Here is a 22810-nt window from a genome sequence, read left to right as displayed (position 1 = left end):
TGCAGGGCTGTGAGCTCAGACCTGAGCAGCAGGGGCAGGTTTGACTCACCTGGCCGGGTTTGGAACTTGCAGAGTGTGGGAGCTGCTCATGGGACACAGCGTGAGAGCTGGCATGGGGATACAGGTGGGAAAAGGGGATTCATGGGGATACAGGTGGGAAAAGGGTCTCCAGGAGCCTCCAAACACCAAGGAAAGGACTGTGGAGGGAACTAGATCCGCAAACAACATCTGCTCCCACCATTTGAAGTCCTCACCTCACTTTAGGCTAAAATGTCAGACTGATATCTCTCTTATCACCACCAAAGTGCTTTTACCTTGAATTTTTAAGCATTTGTTTAAGCTGAGGTTAAAGAGAGTCTGGGCTCCTTGACTGCTAAGCAGATCATAAAACCCTCTGGAGTACAATAGGCTATAGAAAGTTTTCTAAGTTTTCCCAATGACTGAGTGCCTAGTTACCTTCTTGCACCTTCTTCATCCTCAAACTAAAAGAGCTTAGCAGCAGAAGTTTGACTAAAGGCATTTCTTAAAGGAATTTTGAGAGTAGTTGTTAAAAACACATTGTTAGCCAATGTGTTTTTATCACAACCCAACACAATAAAGTATCAGCTAGCTCTACATTTTATTGTTAGGAAAAAGGCTTTAATTAAAGAGCAAGTCTACATGTGTGTTTTTAAATAGTGTGAGCCTGATTTTCTTCAAATTCTTTAGATACACATTTGAAAGAAGAGAAGGGCAGGCAGCACTATTTGGAAGTTACAAATAAGTATTTTGAGAAAATAAACACATTTTAATCTCACAGAAACAGACTAACCCTAAAAATAGGAGGAATGAGGTCAAAAAGTTATACTTTTTGACAAAACAGAGGAGGTATCCCTCTAAATAGGGATAGATTAATAGGCTGAGAAAATGGAAATATTTACAATTCATTTTAGATATTTAGCAAGATAATTTTGTAGGTAGATGTGTACAAGACCTCCAGAATTTGTTTCAGGCCCATTCAGAAATAAAATCTGACACAAGACTTTGATTTAGATTTCAGACTCATCTTGGTGACACAGTCATTAGTTTATCCAGCAGCATAAAAAGTGAACAGCAAGTGCCCTAAACTTCCTCCCACAGACTAAGAAAGTGAGAGGTAAAACTCTCTGTCATTCCACGCTGATGATTTTTAGACAGAATTTCCCACTCACCTTAGCAAGGTGATAATTAAAAAATCTGTGCCAAGGAACACAACCTCCTCACTGGCCCCCCGCAGCTCTGAGCACTCCTGCTGCTGGAATTTCATATCCTGTATCTAGAGCATCACAAAGTGCTGGGGACACTTGTGTTAGCACAAAGTACACAGTTGCACAGAGATTAAATTCTTTGGGAGTCCTTTTTTTTTTTGAATTTTCGTTCTAAGGAAAAAGAAGAGGGAATCCTGCATTTTGCTAAGTCTGAACATAAGGACACAGACACAGCTTATGATCCATCCAGCCAAGCACCTGGTGGCTACAGAAGAAATTCCTCCCTGCTGTGTCGCCAGTGGCTTGCTACAGTTATTTTTTTCAGCATTTGCAGTGGTGTGGGAGCTTCACAAAGTTTAATATTGCTTTTTTCTTTTAGAGAGCAATGCCAGCCAGTCCTCCTTGCACCATCACATAATTTAATCAAGCATCCAAAAATTAATTACACCACATGCCAATACAGAGTGCAGTTTTACTGGCCCTAAATCAGGGTTGGGTTGTGCTTTTGTAACTAGTACTGTCTCTAGATATGCTCAACTTGAATGAGCTGTACCCTCTGCCTGTTGGGAGGGATTTCCCACGTGCATTTCACAGGATGGATCCCCACCTCACAGGGGATATTTGAGCTCAGGCTTTTTTTTTCCCCACAGAACACCAAGGTGCAGATCAGAGCTTGCCTGATATCCACAGCAGTTGCTGTATTATCTGTCAGTGTGTGTTCTGCACCACAAAGAAAGAGAATCCAGGCTGCAGAAAACCCTGCTGCACACACCATCACCTTCCTCTGAATCCTGCTGTGAGAAAAGCCTCTGTGCCCACTGAGCCACTCTTGCCAGCATGAGCTGCCGCCCAAACCCAAGGCTGGCACCACCACCGCCCTTTTTTCAGAGGCAAGCAAGCTCCCATTGCCCTGCATCCCTCCTCTTTCACATCTCAGTTGAGAATTTTCCTGCCTGGCACTGGAGCTCAGTGTTGATTTAACTCCCCACGATTTGGCAGCGTTTGTTTTCTCAGACTGACCACCATCATTCTTGTGGAAAGAAGCAAAAATCACGTGAGGAAAATCCAAAGCTCCCACACAGCACTGTGGAGCTCTTCTAGAGCCCTCAGCAGCCTGTCCTTCCTCAGCAGCCTGTCCTTCCTGCCAGCCTACAACACCTCCCAGCCCTTCAGCCCAGCTCCTGGGCAGATGTTCCAGTGAGAAGGACATTCACTGCAGAGCTTCATCAATGACACAGTTGCTTCTGTGGTTGCAAAATACAGCCAAAATCTGAAAAAATATCCCCTCTAGTTCACACTTCTGTCTAGGTCAGACACAAAAGATGCTCCACGTAAGTTAGAGATTGGGTGTTGGTACAGCACTCAGTAGCCCTAAGAAGCAGAAACTCCCAATGAATGCTAAAAGGACAGCTTCTACTCGGATTCAAGCTATGTCCCTAGACAGAAAGGGTGGTTCATCAGGAGACTGGTCTGGCCTCTGAAACAAATGCATCAAATTTTAAATATTACTTGATTTGATTCAAATGGATGCCTTTTCTGGGCCTGGCACTAACCAAGATAAACCTGCGTGCTTCAAACAAGAAGCAGCACCAGAATTGCAAATGTCTTTTCCATAGACCAGGGCAGCAGCTCACCTTTTCTCTTCTGATACAGCCAGAGAGTGCCCAGAGCCCTCCCAGTAGATCCCCTGACTCTCAGAACAGTCTCTAGGATGTATTATAATAGTATAGATCTAAAATGGTTATGTGGGTCACTGAATGCATCTTCCACTGATTTGTGATGTGTTTCAAGAACTTTACAACCAAGAAAACAACATGCATCAAGCAATGAAAATGAAGGAATTTTTTTTTCCTATGTGGATTATATAAAAAATTTTGGCCCACTTAAACAGACATCCTCAATTAAAATTGTATCTGGCTACAATGAGATAGTGCTCTTCTTGTGACTGATTCATTATTGCACAGACTTGATTTTTAGTATGAGAAAAAAAGGGGAGTCACTGGTATGGAATTGTTTCTCAGATAAAGTAAGGAAAACTGATATAACAAAAGGGAAGAATTCCTTTAACTATGGCTATATGGGGGATTTTGTCAACCTGACTATTCTGCGACAGAAACAACCATGAACTCTTCTCTCTCAATGATTGTCTCAGCCATCTCTCTGAAGATTATGAGCAAAAAATTCCTCTGTACCTTCCTTCCTTTAATGAGGGCTATGGGAAACAGCAGAGACATCAGACACTTTACATGCTTACCTCTCCCCATATGTCCCACAGATGCCAAAATTTAAACATTTCCTTTCCCTGATGTCAAAATAAATATGAAAAAGGATTTTCACAAACATAAAAGAGAGAGGGAAGGGAAAATTGGGCAGGTTTTCAGTGGATATGATAGATAATTCAGATGTAACCCAAAAAAAATTGTTTTAGAATCTAGCTCAGTTTTCAGGATGAGTGACACCGCTGAACAAGGGGGGAAGGCACAATAGGTGGTGTAACAAGAGTAGGACAGCTGTCTCCTGACATGTAGGCAGAGCTGAACAAGCTTTATGCATTCAGGGACCAGACAGTTCTCTGGCAGCATTTGAGAAACACATGAAACACATGAAAAATCTGAGTGCCATGGTGCCAGCAGGAGGAGAGTCTGGACACAGTGATCACAGGGGTCCTTTCCAACCTGTGTTTAAATCTCTTGGCAGAGAAACCCTGTGTGCCTATGACCATTCTTGCAGCTTTCATATGTCTTATTTCTACTTCTCCTCTATTCCAGACACAGTTATCACACTGTGCAACACTTGGATACATTGTGGATTTGCACACAAACCTTTTTTGGTTTTATTTTAGGTCTATTTAAAGTCTTTTACATCCCATTTACCATCCTGATCACTCCTAAGGATTGAGCTGATACATTCCAAGAACTACTCACAATGACAACAAGATATTTTCCTGAGTGGTGACATCTCTGTGGATGCCTGTGTACGCTTCTTTTCCCTTTCTGCATTACTATGCAGATGTCTGGGTTAGGTGAGAAAATGGAGAATATTCACAGCCAGTTTTAATTTTAACCTACCTTGAAAATTTCTTACTGGTGAGTTTGTCCATTCTCCTTTTTTCCCTAGAGCTTTAGTAGGTAATTTAACAATAGAGAAACCAGCAGAGATTCATCACCACCTGGTGATGTCCTGCAATTTGAAAAAGGATGACTCAATCCCCACCCTCTGTTTTGCCTTTACCTAATTAGAACCATGACCAGTTCAAAACTCCAGGAACACATTTCCTTTTATAGCTTGACTGTTTAGGGGGTTTGATGACAATTGCTAAGGGACCTTGAAGTTCAGCTGTGCCTTATGAGCTGAATCATCTCTGCACAAGGGCTGCTGGGCTGCAAAATACACAGAAATACGACAGCTTCCTTCTACAAAATTCATTTTTACATTGACTCAATATGTCATATTTACAGGTCTTCATTTTATTTTCCATAAATAAAATGGAAATCAACCAGGGCAGGCTCAATTTACCAGTGTAGCCAGCCCTTTAAACATCAGTTGCATTTGCCACCTTCACTTGCCACATCAGTTATTTAGTTCATTTCAAAGGAAACCATTAATTTAAAAACTCCACATTTGGGACTCTTGGGTGGCTACCATGGCTACCACCTATTTTTATCAAAAGTATTACGCATTTATCCAATTGTTCTAAACCTGTTCTGCTGACACTTCAGTTTAAAACACACTTTTAAATGCTTCCAAATACCAAAGTTTTCCAGAAAAGAGAGTTCCCTGAGATGTTTTATAATGAACAGCAAAGCAAAGGTTTATTTAGCCTTGCTGTAACAGCCCTGTGTACTTCGAGTGTTCTTATTACCCTGCAATTGCCTATCAAGCCTGCTGATGGACAGGCTCCCTGCCCTTCATGTGTTTGAAGGGGTTTTCTCATTGTTTCTATGAGTTTTGCAAGTTGCTCCTCAAAACTGATTTCACCTGCCTTGTTTAACTTGCCTTATTTAACTTGCCTGTATGCTCTTTTCTATTTTCTCTGTTCAAACACAACCTCCACTTTCTGAAAGATGTCTTTGCACTCCTAGCATCATTCTGCTCTTCAACTGAACACCACCAGCTTTTCAGAGCCCTCCTCAATCCTTTTGATGGAAGAGGATACTCACTTCTTTGAGCTCATATTATAAAGTTTTCTCACCAGCTGCCTGTTCTCTGCAAGTATCTTACCCTTCTAGCTGCTCCTTTGAACAGCAAAATTCATATAATCATTCATATATTTACCTATTCCACCTCTTAAAGATTGTATTGTTGGCACAGGGACAAGAGGACTGAGTTTGTTGTGCCCATTGCTCTGGGTTAAAATCAGCATTGTCCTTTCCCCATTACATTAAATCACAGAATCATAGAACAATTTTATGTTGTTTCACACCCCTGCATTGCTTTCCCTGGTGTCTCTAACATCAAGGTCTCTCTCCTTTTCTGATCCTCAGTTCAGTGTCTTTGGTATTTCTCCATTCACCTCTGCAGAGCAAGGCCCTTTCTTCCTTTGCACTCCACTGACCTCTCTGGATAAGAAGCATCTCAAACAAACACCAGTCTTTTCTCCAAATTAAATTGCCCCACTTGCCAAGGCAAGGGCAGCCCATATTTCCAAAACAGAGGCCTCACATTTCCTCAGCAGCATTTTGATGGAGAATTTTCCAGACAGTTTCATGGCCACGTTTCAGTCATCACTGCGCAATGATACCAATTTCAAACACAGTCAACACCAGCATCAACACTGCCACCTCCACACCTCCCCAAGACAAGAAATTTATTCCTCCAGCCATTTTTTCCTTTGTTTCCCACCAGAGAACTGAAGTTCCCTGGAAGGGCAGTTTCTTCACACCTCCAGGATAGTTTGGATGACAAGCCTAAGAAGATTAGCTTTTGTAATGCTTCCTAAAAACCACTGTAAGGAGGATCACTGACATGGATGACTGATCTTCATCCAGGAGATTCTAGCATTGTTCCACTATCTCATGCATTTATTAGGATTTCATTTCCTTCTGGAGCCTCAAGGGAAGTTTCATAATCAGCACACCTGGTATGTGTAGTATAAATAATGAAGGGGATGCCCTCTCTAACGATCTATGCAGAAAGGCTGTTCTGCTGTAAGGAATAGTCTGGATCAGCCTTGCTAGAAGAAAGAACTATTAGGATTATGAGATCCTTTCCATTTCCAGACTCAAACAACCTCACGAACATTTTCTGAACCAAATGGAGTCAAGGTAGAGGGACCTACTCAATCAGTGTGTTTATGAGTTGTTTCAACATTATTCTTTCTATGCTGTCAGCATAAATGGTACTTTGTCACCATTTTTCTAGCCCGCAATTTAATTTATGGCTTGCCTTAAGAAAAAAGATCATGACACCAATTTAGCTTATAATCACATCAAGAAAAACAGTTTATGTGACAAATCTGGCAATAAGCCAGCACTACAAACTGGTTTGCTGACAAAAATACTTAGGGCAGGCCATGTAAAAGAGGATAGAGATCATGAGATGCCTTCCACACTTGGCTTTATCTGTTCAGTAATTTGCAAGGGCAGTATCTGATACAGCCCAGGCTGTCATGGTCTCTGGTGGTTTTTCTCACAGAAATTAAGAGCATTAAAGTCCTCACAAAGTGGACATTACTACAAGAAGGAATTACATTATTATCACAAATGGATAAAATACGCAGGACATACAAATCCATGTCTGACAGCTCACCCTAACATGGTGGTAGCATCTGCACAATTTTGATCTGAAAGAGCACTTGTGATTGGTTTGGGGGTTTTTCCCCTGAAAGTAAAGCCCCTCAGTAGCTGGACATAGATGGTACATCTAGAAACTTTCACTTTAATGCTTTATGCCTTTCTCTGCCTTACCAAAATAACCCTTTGTTCTGAAATCTTCTTTCTGCTACCTTTGATCAATCCCTTGTCTTCATCTGTATTTATTACTTACTCTACAGATCCCTCATTGGAAATATTTCTTTTTTTTCCCTAAATCCAATCTCAAGTTTTACTTTAAAGCTTCTAAAAAAACTTCTATCATATCACGTGCTTCACTTTATGGTGCCATCTGTAACTAAAGTACAGCACAGTAAATGACATATTTGTGATTTGGAATCCAGTTTTACGGATAACAGAGGTTAAGCAGCTCATTTAAATATGCCTCTTTGATACATAACTGAAATAGATTCAAACACTGAGATTTGCTCACCATCATTACTCCCATTTTCCAACACATTAATTGGATATAGGAAGTCAAATCAAGAAATTCATCTTCTCATCAAGGACTGTGTTTTAAATTCTGATTTTTTTTTTTACAGCTGAAAAAAATATAATGAATCATTTGGCACCAGAATATTACCCCTGATATGAACAGCGCCAGATGTGCAACATTGTGTACACACACTCTCACCCTTTCAACTTGCCCACTTACCTCAGGTCCATCTAAAGCTCTCACATGTTTTTCTAAAGCAGATTTGAAAGACCTATGGCTAATTAAATCTATTGCTATTAGTGTGAGTAGTCCATACTTAAATTAAATTTTTTAAGAAGTTATGAACCATAAGCACATTAATTACCAGAGTTTCTCTCCTTCTAGAAGATAATTGGATACCATATTTGGACTGATGAGGCACATCCTTACACCTGCATGTTGCTTCAGGGGGACTCTGCTTGCATGCAAGGGTTCTCTAGACCCTCCAGTCTCAGCATGATAAAGTATCACAGGATTACAGTCATTCTGCCAAGACAAGGACTCACCCTAACCTTCTGACTTTGTCTTGGTAACACTGAAACCTTACCCCTCAGTTCTGAAAAAGAGAAGGAAAAAGTTACCAAGGCAGAAGGGTCCAGGCACCCCATGGTAAAATTCAGTATTTGGTTTCAGTGCAGCAGGATGCATGGGATGTGTTAAACCCATTTCAGAAGGCTCAGCAAAAAGTGGGTTTCAGTGTAGGGGGTGGTAACAGGTGGGCTCTGGGCATGTCTGCAGTGAACAGCCCACCAGTAAATCTCCCCAAGCTGAGCAATATTTTCCCCTCTTTGAGAAGTAAATGTGTGATTAGAAAAGGCACAGAATGGATTTTCTTCCACAGAACAAGCACTTGAGAGCTTCAGGTGCTCTGTGCAACTCAAGACTCACCTTTCTCCTCTGCATGCCCCAGTGGGATCCCCTGCCCTGTCCTGCTCCCCTGAGCCCAGTTCCTGCTCTGCAGGGCACAGCTCTAAGTGGTGCACAGCCCCAGCCCACTGACACAACTGTGAGTGGGGACTAAGGGGTTAACCCACCTCGCAGGCATACATTAAACCTTGCTGAGAGCATTCCACAGAAATACCATCCCAGAAGGAATAGCCAACCTGACAAACTCTGTGTCTGGGCAGCACACAAATCCACTAGCTTTTGAGGGCAGCAGCAATAGGGCATTTTGTGGGGCACTCAGGAACCTTAGAAAGCCAGGGCACAGAAATTTTGCCATTGTATGGACAGCTGCAGGGGGGAAAAAAGCCCTGGAAAGCCATTTATACAGTATTAGCTGTGAAAGATGCACTCTGCTTTAAGCAGACTAATTTCGAGTTCTACCACCTGTTTAAAAGGCAAAATACTTCCTCATTCCTTCAAAAAGCTGTGGCTCTGTCCCCCCTTCTCCCTGCACACACCTAGAGGAGAGCACAGAACCTGTGGCTGTGAGTATCCCAGACACTGATCCCTATCAGGCTGCACAAACCAGAGCCTGAGCAGCCTCTCAGGAGTTTGCTGTAAAAGCAATTGGAACTGCAATTAACAACAGTGCATCTTAGCACAGGGAAAGACTTCTAACTAGAAGCTAATTAGGAGGGCAAACACTGAAGCTTGTTAGCTGAGATGCTAATGAGAATTATACTTGAGTGGCAGCAGACTAGCTATTCAGAGTTAATTAGAAACCTCAGCTGATAGTATATTGCTCTTAAGAGCTTTCAAAACAAACAACTGGAAAAACTGTCCTGCAGCTAAGGATCCAGCATGCCGCGTTGAGTAATTCATGGGCAGCCAGAAGATTACACTGAGGCATCAGGGTAATTTAACAGCATGTGGAAATGGAGGAGAGGAGGTTTTTAGGAGGTGCTCCCCTGGATTTTCAAAGGTTCTGCTCATCCTCATCCGTGGGTGGCAGCCCTGCCCCTGCATCACACAGAGCTGGTGGAAACAGCACCCAGCTGCACAGAGGGTGAGCAGGGGAGCTGCCACATGCCCAAAGTATCCTCACCAGCCTTGTGCAGAGTGGGATAAGGACCTGGGCTGGCTCAAGAGCACCTGGCAGCTTTCCTATCCCATCCCCAGCCTCTCCCACCCCAGCCTCAGCTCTCCTCCAGGACCGCTGGGAGTGCACCAGGTGAAGCTGCAGCTGTGTGCAAGTTGCTCTCACCATGCCTTTGCCTTCCTGGGGCACAGGAGGGGTTTAGTATCCCCCTCTCTTTGTGCAGTGAGGGGACAAAGAGTAAATCAGGGCACTTAGAGGGGAAAAACCTGTTAAATGTAACGTGGCTGCAATGGGGATGGTGAAGTGTGGCCTTACCTGGGCTGAGTTGCATGGCTGATTCCTGCTCTGAGCACAGCCAGGGAGGCTGAGCAAAGGGGCTGAGTGTTTAAATGTTTCCTCTGAGCCTGATTGGAAGCACAAGAGCCAGTCAGGGGCAGGGGAGAGGCTGCTAAACTCAAAGTAGGCTGCTTGTTTCAGGAAAAGGTTGGATACTGGAGAACCTCCACAGTGCGCTCATGAAAACATTCAGTCTCACAGAGGAGAGAAATGCTCCAGAATAACTGGGGGATTTTCAGTTTTGCAGAGGCCCTGTTTGCACTAAAACTTGCAGCAATTTAAGCAAAACCTGGGTTTAATTCTATTTATTGAAACCAATTGCAAACTCATGTGGGTACTCTTAAACAGATTCAGCTTTTCCAAAAGAACACTGCGAGTCAGATTTCAATTAAAGCACAGAGGAGCATCCACAAACGGTTTTACACCAGTGTAATTAAGTAGATTTTAAAGTTTAACTTTAGTTCAACTAACAATTTCAAAGCTTAACTTAAAACAAATGTGACTTTTAATGCAGATGGGACCTGGCAGTCACTGGCTGTTGGAATATGGGAGGGTAGGGAGCTTTGCATACTGAAATCTCCCTGTGAGAGTCCTGGGAGTGAATAGCTGTAAATACACCCTTCACACAAACCTTTAAGTATCTGCAGTAGTCAGTGTGAAACAATAAAAATTAAGAGTAGACACTAACACTGTCAACTATAATCCATACATCCATTTCTTTCATAAAGGAAAAAAAATCCTGGTGCATGAGCAGTATCCTGAAGAGACAAATTTGCTTCACTAGAGCTTTGGGAGCCCTCATTTTCACTCAGTGTATTTGAAGCAAGAGTCCTGGATTGTGGTTATTCAGGTTTAACAGGATTTGGAAATGCTGGCTGAAGCTAGAGGCAGAATTCCCCCCACACCAGAGGGATGCAGCTCTGGGCTTGACCACGCTGCAGCTGGCTGGAGACCATCCCAGCCCCAGCCAGAGGCTGGGCTCAGCAGGAGCAGCCCACAGTGACCAGGACATGGTGGGGGGTTTCACAAAACCCATTTCAAAACCCTTTCCAAACTCACCAGTGGCTGGTGCCTGCCATCCCAGAGCTGGATGCACAGCCTGGGGTCACCTTGCACAGCTGCTCTGGGTTTGGTGCAAAGTGTAATAAGCTGCTTGGCAACCCAAACCAGGCTAAATAAAAGCAGCAGAAAAGATTTAAGTAACTCATATTAATGCTTCAGAGAAGATTTACTGGTGAGTAACTGAGGGTAGGGATGGTGGTACCTGCAGGCAGTGCTAACAAACTGCCTGGCCACAATCCAGCCAGCACAGCACACGATGAAAGGCAGCTGCTGTCCTCTCCACCCCTCATCACCCAGGGCTTCTGGTGGATTTCCCCTGTGTGAAAGAATGTGAAAGGAGCCTTCCCAGGGCTGCAGCCCAGCTTGGAAGCAAACCAGGGTGAGGCTCTGGGTGTTCCTAGGGTTTGTACTGCTGACAGCAAGCAGGTACAGCTGCAGGGACAGGTGGGCAGAGCTTGGGTTTGGCCATAGCCTTGTTGGCATCTGTCTGCCCTTTGTGCCCATCCCAGTGCCTGCAGTGGGAGGCTGGGACACTGCTCTCAGACACAGCTTCATCCGCAGGGTGTGTGTCTCCAAGGAGTGCTGGACAGTAATTCCAGTGCCTGAGCTGACAGTAAAAAGTAGTTACCCATAAACTGACCACTAAAAGGTGAGTTTAGCTAAGACTGATCCTTTTCTCAGAATCAGGGCTAAAAACTGAGTTCTCTGGTAACTTTATGCTACCTTGCTAAGCAATTTCCTTGCTCCTCAGACTCCCCAAACACAGCAATAATTCTCCCCCATGGATTCAGGAGGGTGGCACAGTCGTTTAACATCCTAGCAAGCAAACTGTAACTTTCCCCATTTGTTAGGTGTGCTTGTTGCAATCTTCCCTCTGCAGGGATAAATGTGCAGCTTTAACCCTGAATTTCATCTATTTCCTTGACTGTGAATCCCTTTCAGTATTGCTAACTTCACACTGGCTTGCACACAGCATCCAACTCCACAAGAGCCCAATTTTCCTTTCAGGCTGATGATCTCCTGCTGCAGCAGCATCAGCTCCCCCTGCCAAGAAGCCCTCCCTGCCAGCCCTCCTCTCCTGGCCCACGCTGTACACCTGCAGCAAAACTACACAATCTGTGGCAGATTTTACCTCTTTTTCTCCCCCAGAACTGGGCTGCTGCTTGGCTTGCATTGCAGCTCCCTGGGGATCAGTGTTTTAGCTCTGCAGGACATACTACCCCAGGTCTCTCTCTTGTAATGGTTTTAATTTTTCATCATGCTCAGAGCACTGCCTGCTGTCTCTTAAGCTTTCATATGCACTGGGGAATTTCTGTTGCTTGGCAAATATTCATGGGTTTATCAAAGATTATGTCTGGGTTTTCTAATAAAGGGGTTTCTAGTAATGCCTCTGAATTGACTTTTTTTTTTCCCCCTAATTCACAGTCTGATCTCTCACAACTGACATAATGCCCCAAAATTGCAACACTGCACCTTTAATCTTAGATCACTCACCAGTCCTCTTTTTCTTCAGGGAAGAAAAGAGAGAGAAAAAAAGGTAGTATCAGGAGCAGAAGTCTCTTCTTTGTTGAAGTCTTTGGCCTCAGGTCAAGAAGGCTTTTCATGGGAAAGCCCTGCCTTCCCTGGAGAACTTGCATAAAACCCCATTCTCTGCTGCTGCCTTCACCCCTGTGCCCTCCAAAGGCAGGGGCTGTGTCTGTTTTCCTGTGCTGCTTCCTTCCCTCCACATTTATTTTTTGCTAATCAGGTGCAGCTATTGCATCACGCAGGAGGTGACTAAAGGAACTTTCAGCCTAGAGAAACTACTGAATTAATTATGCTGCTTTCACTATTCTATGAATCTAGTATCTGTTTTGTCTGGCTATGTGTTGCTAAAACAATTTGGCCAAGGTTTAACATAGGTAGGTTTCTACTTTCACATGTGTTAAGCAGTGCTGTATTTTTGGCATGACCTGTAATCCCAGCATGCTGCAATTCCAAAACTCCCTGTATGCCATTTATTCTGTCCTTACCACACAACAGTCACACTCTCACTTGATTTTCACTCAGCTTCCTGCAAGTTTCTCTTCTGTCACACAGGCAGAGGCAGTCCCTGGACCCCACCTGTCCATCTCTGCATCCCTGCCCTCTGTGCTGATGGCAGCAGTGCTGCTTTCCCTGAGTATTTCCTTTTCCCTTTCCCTGGCACTGCTGTGCTCTCCACTGATCACTTCTGCTGCTTTGCACTTCTCCTACCTGTACAGTCTGATTCTCCAAGCCACCACTTGTGTCTCTTCTCTAACTTTATTCATGTTATTGCATTTTACCTCCTTGATGTCTTTGTGTCTTGCCTTTGCACAAACACAGGAGCACTACTCAAAGCACTTTCCATTATGTCTCTGAGCTACCTCACAGATTTCCTCTGCTTGCATCCCTTCCTTCCCAGAGGTTCCCCATAGGCCCTGCAGGCTGTGGGAGATGGGCAGGAGAATCCATGTGTGATATTCTGGGCAGAAGAAAGTTTATTGTACCCATGATCTATCAAACAACTGCATCAGTGCAGTGCTGGGGCAGAACCAACACACCCTGCTCCTCACTGGGACTTCTCATCCTGGCCCTGATTCTGTAAGAAGGGCAGAACTGCAGGGATCTCTGGGCTCACATCTGCCCAGTTTATACTTCTACAAAGTAGAATCACAGACATTAGTGAGCTAACATCAAGTTCAAGTACTCTCCAGCATTTTTGCTCAAATTTTTATTCCCCTTAATCACTGCTGAGTTCATCTTGAAGATTTGTGAACATCCTGCATAGCTTGGCCATTTAACTGCTGCTTTTCCTGATTCTTGTTAATACTTGTCAATTTTCCTATCAAAACTCATTAAAGGATTTTTTCCCTTCATTTTTCAAAAATAGGATTTTCCCTTAGCTTGGCAAGTCTATTCCTGTTCCCATCCTAATCCTGCTAGAGAATGTGCATTGCTCATTACCCTTAACAACACATCTACTCTTTTTCTTGCTTTTCCTTTTTCTGCATGTCTGGCAGTTCTGCAGCTTTACTCTTGTAAGCTGAATAAAGCTCAGTTTCTGCACCCATTTCTTTTCCTACAAGTCCAGCTGAGGCAGAAAGCCTAGGAGCCTTCACTGTGCCCTCCACTCACAAAGCAATTCTGAATTTCTGCTTGTCTGCACAGATAGATACAACAGCTCACATTTGTCACTGGGTGCAAGCACAAAAAGGTACCTGCTCCAGAACAACAACTCTGTTTTACTCCTCTGAGCCCAGGCCGTGTATCCACATGGGAGACAAGGTGGTGATCAGCAGCCAGCATGGATTCACTAAAGGAAAATCAGCCTTGACCACCTGACTGCCTCCTACAAAGGAACAACTGCCTGGATGGCTGAGGGGAGAGCAATGGATTTTGTCTGCATTGACTTCACAACATCCTCACAGGCAAACTCAGGAGCTGTGGGCAGTGAGGTGCATTGAGAACTGGCTGAGTGGCAGACCCCAGAGGGTCAGGATCAGTGGCACAGGGTCCAGCTGGAGACCTGTCACCAGTGGTGTCCCCCAGGGTGCTATACTGGCCCCTGTGTTGTTTAACTTGTTTATCAATGACCTGGATGAAGGAACAGATGCCTCCTCTGCAAGTTTCCTGCCAACACAAAGCTGGGAGGAGTGGCCAGTTCCCCAGGGAGCTGTGCAGTCCTTCAGAAGGACCTCAATGGGCTGGAGAGATGGGCAGAGAGGAACCTTCAGAAGTTCAGCAAGGGCAAATGCAGGGTGCTGCTCCTGGGGAGGAACAAGCCCATGGAGCAGCCCAGGCTGGGGGCTGACCTGCTGGAGGGCAGCTCTGCAGAGAAGGGCCTGGGGGGCCTGGTGGACACAAGGTGTCCATGGGCCAGCAGTGTGTCCTTGTGGCTGAGGAGGCAAATGGAGTCCTGGAGTGAGTCAGGAGGAGCAGTGCCAGCAGGTCAGGGGAGGGGATCCTGCCCCTCTGCACAGCCCTGGTGGGACACATCTGGAGTGCTGGGTCCAGTTCTGGGCTCCTAAGGACGAGAGAGACATGGAGACCCTGAAGTGGGTCCAGTGACAAAGATGATGAAGGCTCTGGAGAGTCTGTCTTGTAAGGAGAGGCTGAGGGAGCTGAGCCTGATCAGCCTCAGACTGAGAGGGGACCCCATCAGTGTCTGCCAGGGTCTGCAGGGAGGTGTCAAGAGGGTGGATCAGGCTCTGCTCAGGGGTGCCAGCAGCAGGACAGGAGGCAATGGGCAGAAACTGATGCACAGGAAGCTCCACCTGAATATGAGGAAAAACTTCTTCACTGTTCTGAGCACTGGAACAGACTGCACAGAGGGGGTGTGGGGTCTGTGGAGATATTCAAGAACCATCTGCACACAAAACCATGCCATGTGCTCTGGGATGACCCTGCTTCAGCAGGCAGGTGGGACCAGATACCCCACTGTGGTCCCTTCCTGTGATTTGGTGAGTCTCCTCAACCATGTCCTGAAAGGAAAGTTCTCCCTCTTCAGCACAGAACCCTGTTGCAGCACTCCCTGTCAGAGTATTGTCATAAAAACATTTACCTTTTGCTTGTAAGTTACCACATACTGCAAAAATCCCCATTGAAGTGTGTACAGGAGTATTCCCCAGAATGAAAGGCTCTGTATGCATTTAATAATGAAATGCCCATTTCATGTTTAGAACCAGATGAAAGCACAGATAAGAGCAACTGGAAACAGCTTGGATGTTGCAGCTTCAGCCTGATAAGACTATGCTTTTACCCTACTATTCTAAATGTCTTTTTTCAAAACAAAAATATTTCATAAGGAATTTTATAATAATGGGGGAGCTTTTATGTCCCATCTGAAAGGGCTCCTTGAAACAGATTTAAAAAAAAACATCAAGGAAGACATTAGGACTGCACCTCACTCTTTCATCAGTATATATAGTTCATAATGCACATCAGGTGCCACGGGAACTGCTGTTCAAGGTTAAAGCAAGGTCCCTATGAAAGGGGCAATTACTCTCTAGTGACAGACAAGGAGAAGAAAGTCAAAGCTAAACCGTGCGAGCGGGAAAGGCAGGAGTGCTCAAAGTGAACTGGAAAAGCTGCAAAAGCCTTTACCTCAGGAAGAGGCCACTTCAGCACCTGGCTGTGAATTCAGGTTTTAATCTGTCACCAACAGTCCCCGGCAGGCTGTCCCTCACAGGCAGCTGGCAGGAGCCCCAGCGTGGAGCAGACCTGCAGGGATGGGGGCCCGTGGGCTGGGGGCTGTGCCTGCACTCTGCTGGGCTGGGGAGAAAAGCCTGGCTTCAGCATTCTTCTTCAGTACTAAAAGCACAATAAAAGCATGTTTTTGAAAGGAAAAGGAAAACCAAAGCTCATGTCCAGGAGCACCAAATTTGGTGGAGGATTCAGGAATCCCAGTTCCACCCATGGGAAGGTCTGGAGCCACAAAGGCTCACCCTCAGCGCGGGAGAATGAAATTGGGGAACATTTAGACAAGAGAGGCAAGCACAGGATGGTGTGGGATGCACCCATGGGGCTGAGGAACCTGGCTGATGTCACACAGGCTGTGGCCATCAGAGGAGGTTCCTAGGACTGGAAACAAGCATCACTTCTGTCCCCCAGCAGGAGGATCTGGGAAAACAGTGCATGTCACCATGATATTTTCTGAAAAATCCCTTTGCCAGGATTTTTCTCCTGAGAAGCTGAGAGGCCTCAGAACAAAATGTAAACAATGACTGTCTGCTGCTGTGGAATGCAACAGGTGCATCTTTGATTGGTCCATGTTGGTTGTTTTTAATTAATGGCCAATCACAGTCCAGCTGTCTCAGACTCTCTGGTCAGTCACAAGATTTTATTATCATTCCATTCCTTTCCTTTCAAGCCTTCTGATGAAATCCTTTCTCTACTCTTTTAGTGTAGTTTTAATATATCATTTTCCTATAATATATATAATAAAATAATAAATCAGCCTTCTGAAACATGGAGTCAAGATTCTCATCTCTTCCCTTGTCCTGGGACCCCACGAACACCACTACATGTGCCTGATAAACCTTAATGTTCCAATGAGCAGTGGCACATCAAAATTGTGTAACTTAAAAGAAACACCTTTTCAAAGAAGAAACTCTCTGGAATGTGATCAAGAAACCAAATACGGCAAGAATATTACCTGTGAAAATTCAAATCATCAGATTCTCACTAGAGAAAAATGCAGCAATACAAGGAGATGCAACTCTAACTAGAAAAAGGAGAAAAACTTTTAGTATTTTTGATTTTCAGGAGAAAAAAACCCCAGCATATTTGCTTTCCTCAAGTGGATGAAAGGCACCTGTATAAAAAGAAGAAAGACAGTTCTGGCTGACTCTGGAATAGTAATTTACAGGGAAAATTGTAGTTCAAAGAAAAAATTAAGTATTTATTCTTTTCATAATCAAATATAAAGGAATACTCAAGGTCTAAGTCGAAAGAAAAAGAACACTACTAAGAAGCAGTTTCAAGTTCTGCAACCTTCTTTCAACTTATGTTGGAATGCATGAATAAAAGCCTCTCTGAGTCCCTCAGAGAGAGAAAGGAATGCAGGGATTGAACTGGAACCTTTAGAGAAACTGCAATATATTAAAGCACATACTAATAATATAATATATTAATATAAAACAATAATATAATATATTAAAGTAAGAGTGTAAGTTTTAGTTTTAAGTAAATAGAAATATATCTTAAGTGCCTTAAGACACTGTGTTAGCTAATAAAAAGCCCTAAAGCCTAGTTTAAAGTTCAGTAGTGATATCTTTCACAGAAATAACTTAGCTCCAGACATAATGAAAACACAGCAGAACATTGCTTGCATTTCTAGATGGATAGAACTATTTGTGAGAACAGATAGAACTACCTGGGTAAACTTTGTGTAAGAACTGACACTACTTTCACACATTAGAATTAAGCTCAGAGGGGTGTAGGAAAAGGTTTTAGAATTGTAGTTTTAGCTGATTGGATGATTTATGAATAAAATCCCCCAATACTGGGGTGCAAAAACGGTGGCAGTAGCTTCTGCTGCTGGGAACATCAGGACTCTATGCCAAAAGCTTTTAGCACAGACTTTAATACGCTGAACTCTTTGCCTTCAAGGCTGATGAATTCATGCAATAAACAACTTTACAACAAATGCTCCTGTCTCTTTGCAGACCCAAGACCCACTCCTAACTCAATAAACTTACTATCACAGCTTACTGAAAACGAGTTTCTTTCCCTTGCTGCTCTATAAACACCCAGAGTGCAAGAGAAAGCGCAACACAAAAGCTGGGAGCAACATAAGAAGTGCTCTCACACCTTCAATAACAGGAACCTTCTACATTTTCAGGCATAATATGGTGAAGTGAAGAAAGCCATTGAAGGTGAGGAATGAGAAGATGCTGTTTCCTGCCATCCTTTGGTCCCTGGACTGAATTTTGCAATCACATTACATGAAGCCTCTCTTTCCCAGGAGGATCCATCCTGGCTCTGTCCTGCAACGTCCTTAAAAGTGTCATAAATGTTTCTCTGTCCTTGGGTGCATCACAGTTGTTTGGTCTCCAAGGAGATCTCTTCAAGGTCCACAAACTGCCTGGACTTTGATATATAGTATATGATCTAGCCAGTGATGATATATCATATATTTTCACAGAGAAAAAGTAACGACCTGCAACAGGCAGCAATGAACCATGCAACTGTGGGTGGTTGGGAATTTTTTTTTAAACAAACATGGATACTTTTCCCTGTCCATAACTGGCCCTCAGCAGACAAAAGGTCCTTTACTCACAAAAAGCACACACCAGGCTGCTGCACAAATCCTATCCCTTCTTCTTCATCACATCCTGGAGCTTTAGAGCAGAAAAGCACAAGGGAATAAACATATGTCAGACAACCCTCATCACTATCCCTTTTTGGGCCCTGCTAAAAAGTTAACTTCTAATTATTTTCTTCTGAATGAATGCCCATCTCATGACAGGCTTTGAAAATCTCTTCAAAATATGTAATTTAGGGCTAAATTCTTGTTTATGCTAGTCAACTTCTAAAGTTATCCTGTCTACATGAGATTTTATAGCCAATAAAACATGACTGAGTACACATGAAATAATAAATTTGATCTCCTGTCCTTTTTTTTTTTTTCATGTAATTAAGCTACAGAGAATAATACAGTTTAATCATTGTTAGTTTGGGACCAGCATTTATATTTCATCCAGAGTTAATGCAGTCAAACTGAGAACAAAAGCAGCACAGACAACGGAGAGGCAGACCTCACTAAGTTAATAATTAATAACCACTCTGACGATATTTAACCCATCAGCAAAAGCACAAAAGAACTTTGGGCACTCTAAGTCTCACTGCAACAAACTGAGCACCTCACACTTTCCCCAGTACCCACGGGGCAGCAATCTTTTCAAGTGTAACACGATAACTCAACGTGACTTCTTACAATGCTCCATCATCAGCCCTGGACTCATCATGATTTTCAAAGGTACAATGTGCAGTTTGGATTTTTATGGGTCTAAGAGAAATAGATTTGCTTAATCCTGTCATTTGAGACAACTCAACTCGAATCAGACCAGGTTTGCTGTATCTTTCCCACACAGGGATACTCTCAAACCCCACAGCAGGCCAGCGGGAGAGTTGGAAAATTAACCTGTCAGCATAACACAAGCCTCTGTTTACCACTGAGAATGTGCCTTGGTCCCAGATAATGTTTTCTGAAGCAGCAGGTCCTTTCACTGTTACTGTTAGTGCTGCCTGCAAGTGTCCCAGCTGCCAGATCACATTTCTCACTTTTTTTGGGTAATATCATCAGATCACACTGCAATGGGAACAGGTGTTATCCACAAGCTCACATTTAAATAACTGCAGTATATAAATATGTTGCTTCAGTAAGCACAGAGAGAACCATCCCCAAGACAACCACAAAAGCAGTAAAGCAGCAAAAGTACAGATTGAAACATTTGTGAAAGCATTTGATTTTGGTACTGATGAAGGTAAACATCTAAATATTCTTAGATTGCTACATTAGGTAGCAAAAAAGTTGCAGGTTTATTTGGTCCCCTTCCAAAGATTCACTTCTTAGGGACTCCCAATTAATTAATAAACTCCAGGTACTTTGGATCACTCAGCCTTATCCTGTTAGTCACATACCAATCTATTGATGACATACAGCTTTTATTTTAAAGCATTCAACAGGTGAAATATTTACTCCGGCAGCCAAGGCAGAGAGAAGAAAGAAGACAGGAGGAGGAGGAATGAGCTTAAGCCACATTACCAAGAGATGGAAGGATCAGAAGCCTGGAAAGCACTTAAAAATACCTCCCAGATCTGCAGCATCCAGTGTTCATTTAAAACAGTGGTAGTTAGAGGCAGTTAAGAAGGCAAAGAAAAATTACTATGAACAAAGTGTAATTAAGAGTATCTGCCCAAACTTGCCTGAAATAACAGTTAAACAATGAATTGTGTTATTTTCATAGATGTTAAACCAAATGCCAAAGATGATATTTGAAATGTCAACATTAACAAGACACACCAAGAAAAGTTAAGTGAGCAAGCTTTACACTTGCCTTTCCATTGGACAAGACAGATGCTTCAATCCTAGAGCCATTTAACAGCAAGACAGGGATGAAAAAACATTTAGTGCCTCTTCCTCAGGGGAAGAAAGGGGTGGAAAAGACTAAGATTCTAATTTGGAGATGTTATTTCAACACTGACTTGAAGTTTTAGAGTGCATAGAATTCAACATGAGCTAGATTAGCAAAAACCTTGTATTTAAATGGCCTGACTTAATCTGGCTCACAGCTCTGTGGGCATCTGGTGCATGGTCAAACTCAGCCCTCAGGGATGCATTTAGCTTGGAGCCCAAACACTGCAGCCTGGCTGAAAGAACTCCAAAATGTAAATAATGAGGTAAAACAATAACGTTGCACTTGATCAAAATCTACCCATGACGTTTGCAACTTGAAGGATAAGAAAATAGCACCTGGGGTAAGGGACTGCTCTGCCATATTTGGATGTGTACACCATGGGAAAGATCAGAAACAAAATTAATGTGCAATTATGGCTGCAATAGAAGAGCAGAAGGCTTGGCTCACTCCGAAGATAACATTCTATATAAACTGTATGAACCTTTTCATGCTCCTACTTCCAAGTTTTTAACAAACCTACAAGTTACACATCTTTTCATCTCTTCAAACAGTTATGCAAAACTTATGGTATAATTATGTTCAATTCTACAGGCAATCAAAGCCTTTTGTCTTGTAACTGGGGTGGAGCCCTGCCAATTCCCAAATGATGCCTGCAATACTCTTTACAGCTGCACTGCCTAAAAAGCAGGGGAGAAAGCACAATACCTGTACAGGGCAGGAAAGGTAGCGGGGAAAGCAAAAAAGTTCTAGGAAATTAAAAAGTGTTAGTCCGCTAAGTGCAATGCTTCATCTGCCTGTGCCTGGCAATTCATCTTTAGGGGTAATATCTCCAGAAATTAAATGTTTTTTCTTCTCTGAGTGACAAAAAGATGAAGACTATATGACTCCAACAAGTGTCCAGCTCTGCAGACAAAGGCACTTACCACAGCACAGCTCTGTCCCTCAGCTCCACAGCTGCACCAAAGGTGACACAGCGGCCGATCAGCCGCCACCAACGCCGACAGGGAACAACAAGATGTAAAAGAAGTTACTTTGACTCAGGACAAAACCAGCACGTGCTTTCTACATTAAGCTACTACTTCAAACTTCATGCCAGAGTTTCCAGGGAACAGCCAAGTGCTGCAAAGTTAATCAAAACAAGATGTCTGTGAGCCGTTGAGTACTGCAAGAGATCCTCCAGTGTTCAGCAGCAGGACCACCCAGAAATTTCTTTTAAGATGCAAGCCCAACAGCTGGGAAACCAAGCTTCAGCAAGTTAAACCATTTCTTCTCCTGTGTAACATTATCCCTCCCCACGACTGCTGTGGATAAATACACTCTCATTCACAAATACAGCTGTACACTTGAATTTTGCCTTTTCTGATCTCATCTAGAATCCCAGAGAAGTTCTGGCAAGCATGACTGTTAGATACAATTAAAAGCTCAGCCGTGATAGCTCTTGGTTAATTGCAAACAGCACTGTGATTGTGCAGCATAGCTACATTAGCAGAAAGTTCAAGTATTCTTGCATATCTTAATAATACTCAGTATTTGATAGTTGCTGGAAAGAAGAGATACTAGGGAAAAACTCTAGTAAAATGCATCAAGCCCTTCTTTTTAAATAACCAGAGAAAAATCACTTACAGTAATAGTTGCATTTTATTTTCTCTTTTAGTTTCAATGTGCAGTATTTTCAGCATTTTTTTTTAAACTTAAACATACATCTAAAATTATAAGCTTTTCTTTTCCCTTGAGTACAATTGCTTTTCAGGTTGGGGCTCCAAGCTTTTGCTCATCATTGCCCTCAAACTCTATCCCACCACAGGGTGCGTTATCCTTGTTAAGTTTATCCAACTCAGTGGTGTGTACACACGGACTGATGAGAATGATAAGCCCACACAAAATGCACATGACTAAAGCAGCACATGCTTCACAAATGCTCTGCAGCATTTATATCCAGTTACCTGAATGCAGCTAAAAACTTTATCAAGATATACCATAGAAGCTCTCCTGGGTATGACTGTGGGATTCTCAAGATTTTTAAATGGATACTTAGGTAGCATGCACAATGAGTTCACCCAAAATCTCTGTATTAGGTTAGATTAACATCATTAATTTCCCCCAAATTTTGCTACATTGCTTACTCTAGTTTTTACAGCAGCTTGTTTTCACTTTAAAACACTTAAACTACTTAAAAACTAGCCAACTATTTTGCCCTCTTGCAACTTTCAGCAATTGTGTCCTTATAACCAAAACTGTTTTAAGAGCAAAGCACCTACCATTGTCCCTCAGCT

At 43.2% G+C, this 22810-nt stretch overlaps 1 protein-coding gene across 3 annotated transcripts in view; it reads right to left on the bottom strand.

Moving 5' to 3' along the window:
• The window catches only part of MSANTD1 (Myb/SANT DNA binding domain containing 1), a 57039-nt gene extending 35398 nt beyond the window's left edge, over nt 1-21641 (bottom strand). The window contains exon 1 of one of the 3 annotated variants that reach the window (XM_031060083.1): nt 21461-21641. Coding sequence is in view for 2 of the 3 variants with exons in the window: in XM_031060081.1 (XP_030915941.1) it covers nt 9811-9826 (16 nt within the window). In the remaining variant the exon portion in view is untranslated. Of the gene's footprint in view, nt 1-9810; nt 9833-21460 lie in introns of those variants that run through there. The other 2 variants (XM_031060081.1, XM_031060080.1) reach the window with 2 other exon arrangements.
• Nucleotides 21642-22810: the final 1169 nt, after the last annotated feature.

Source organism: Geospiza fortis, unplaced genomic scaffold (genome assembly GCF_000277835.1).
Source record: "Geospiza fortis unplaced genomic scaffold, GeoFor_1.0 scaffold147, whole genome shotgun sequence".
Lineage (NCBI taxonomy): Eukaryota > Metazoa > Chordata > Aves > Passeriformes > Thraupidae > Geospiza > Geospiza fortis.
This window is presented reverse-complemented; position numbering and strand designations above follow the sequence as displayed.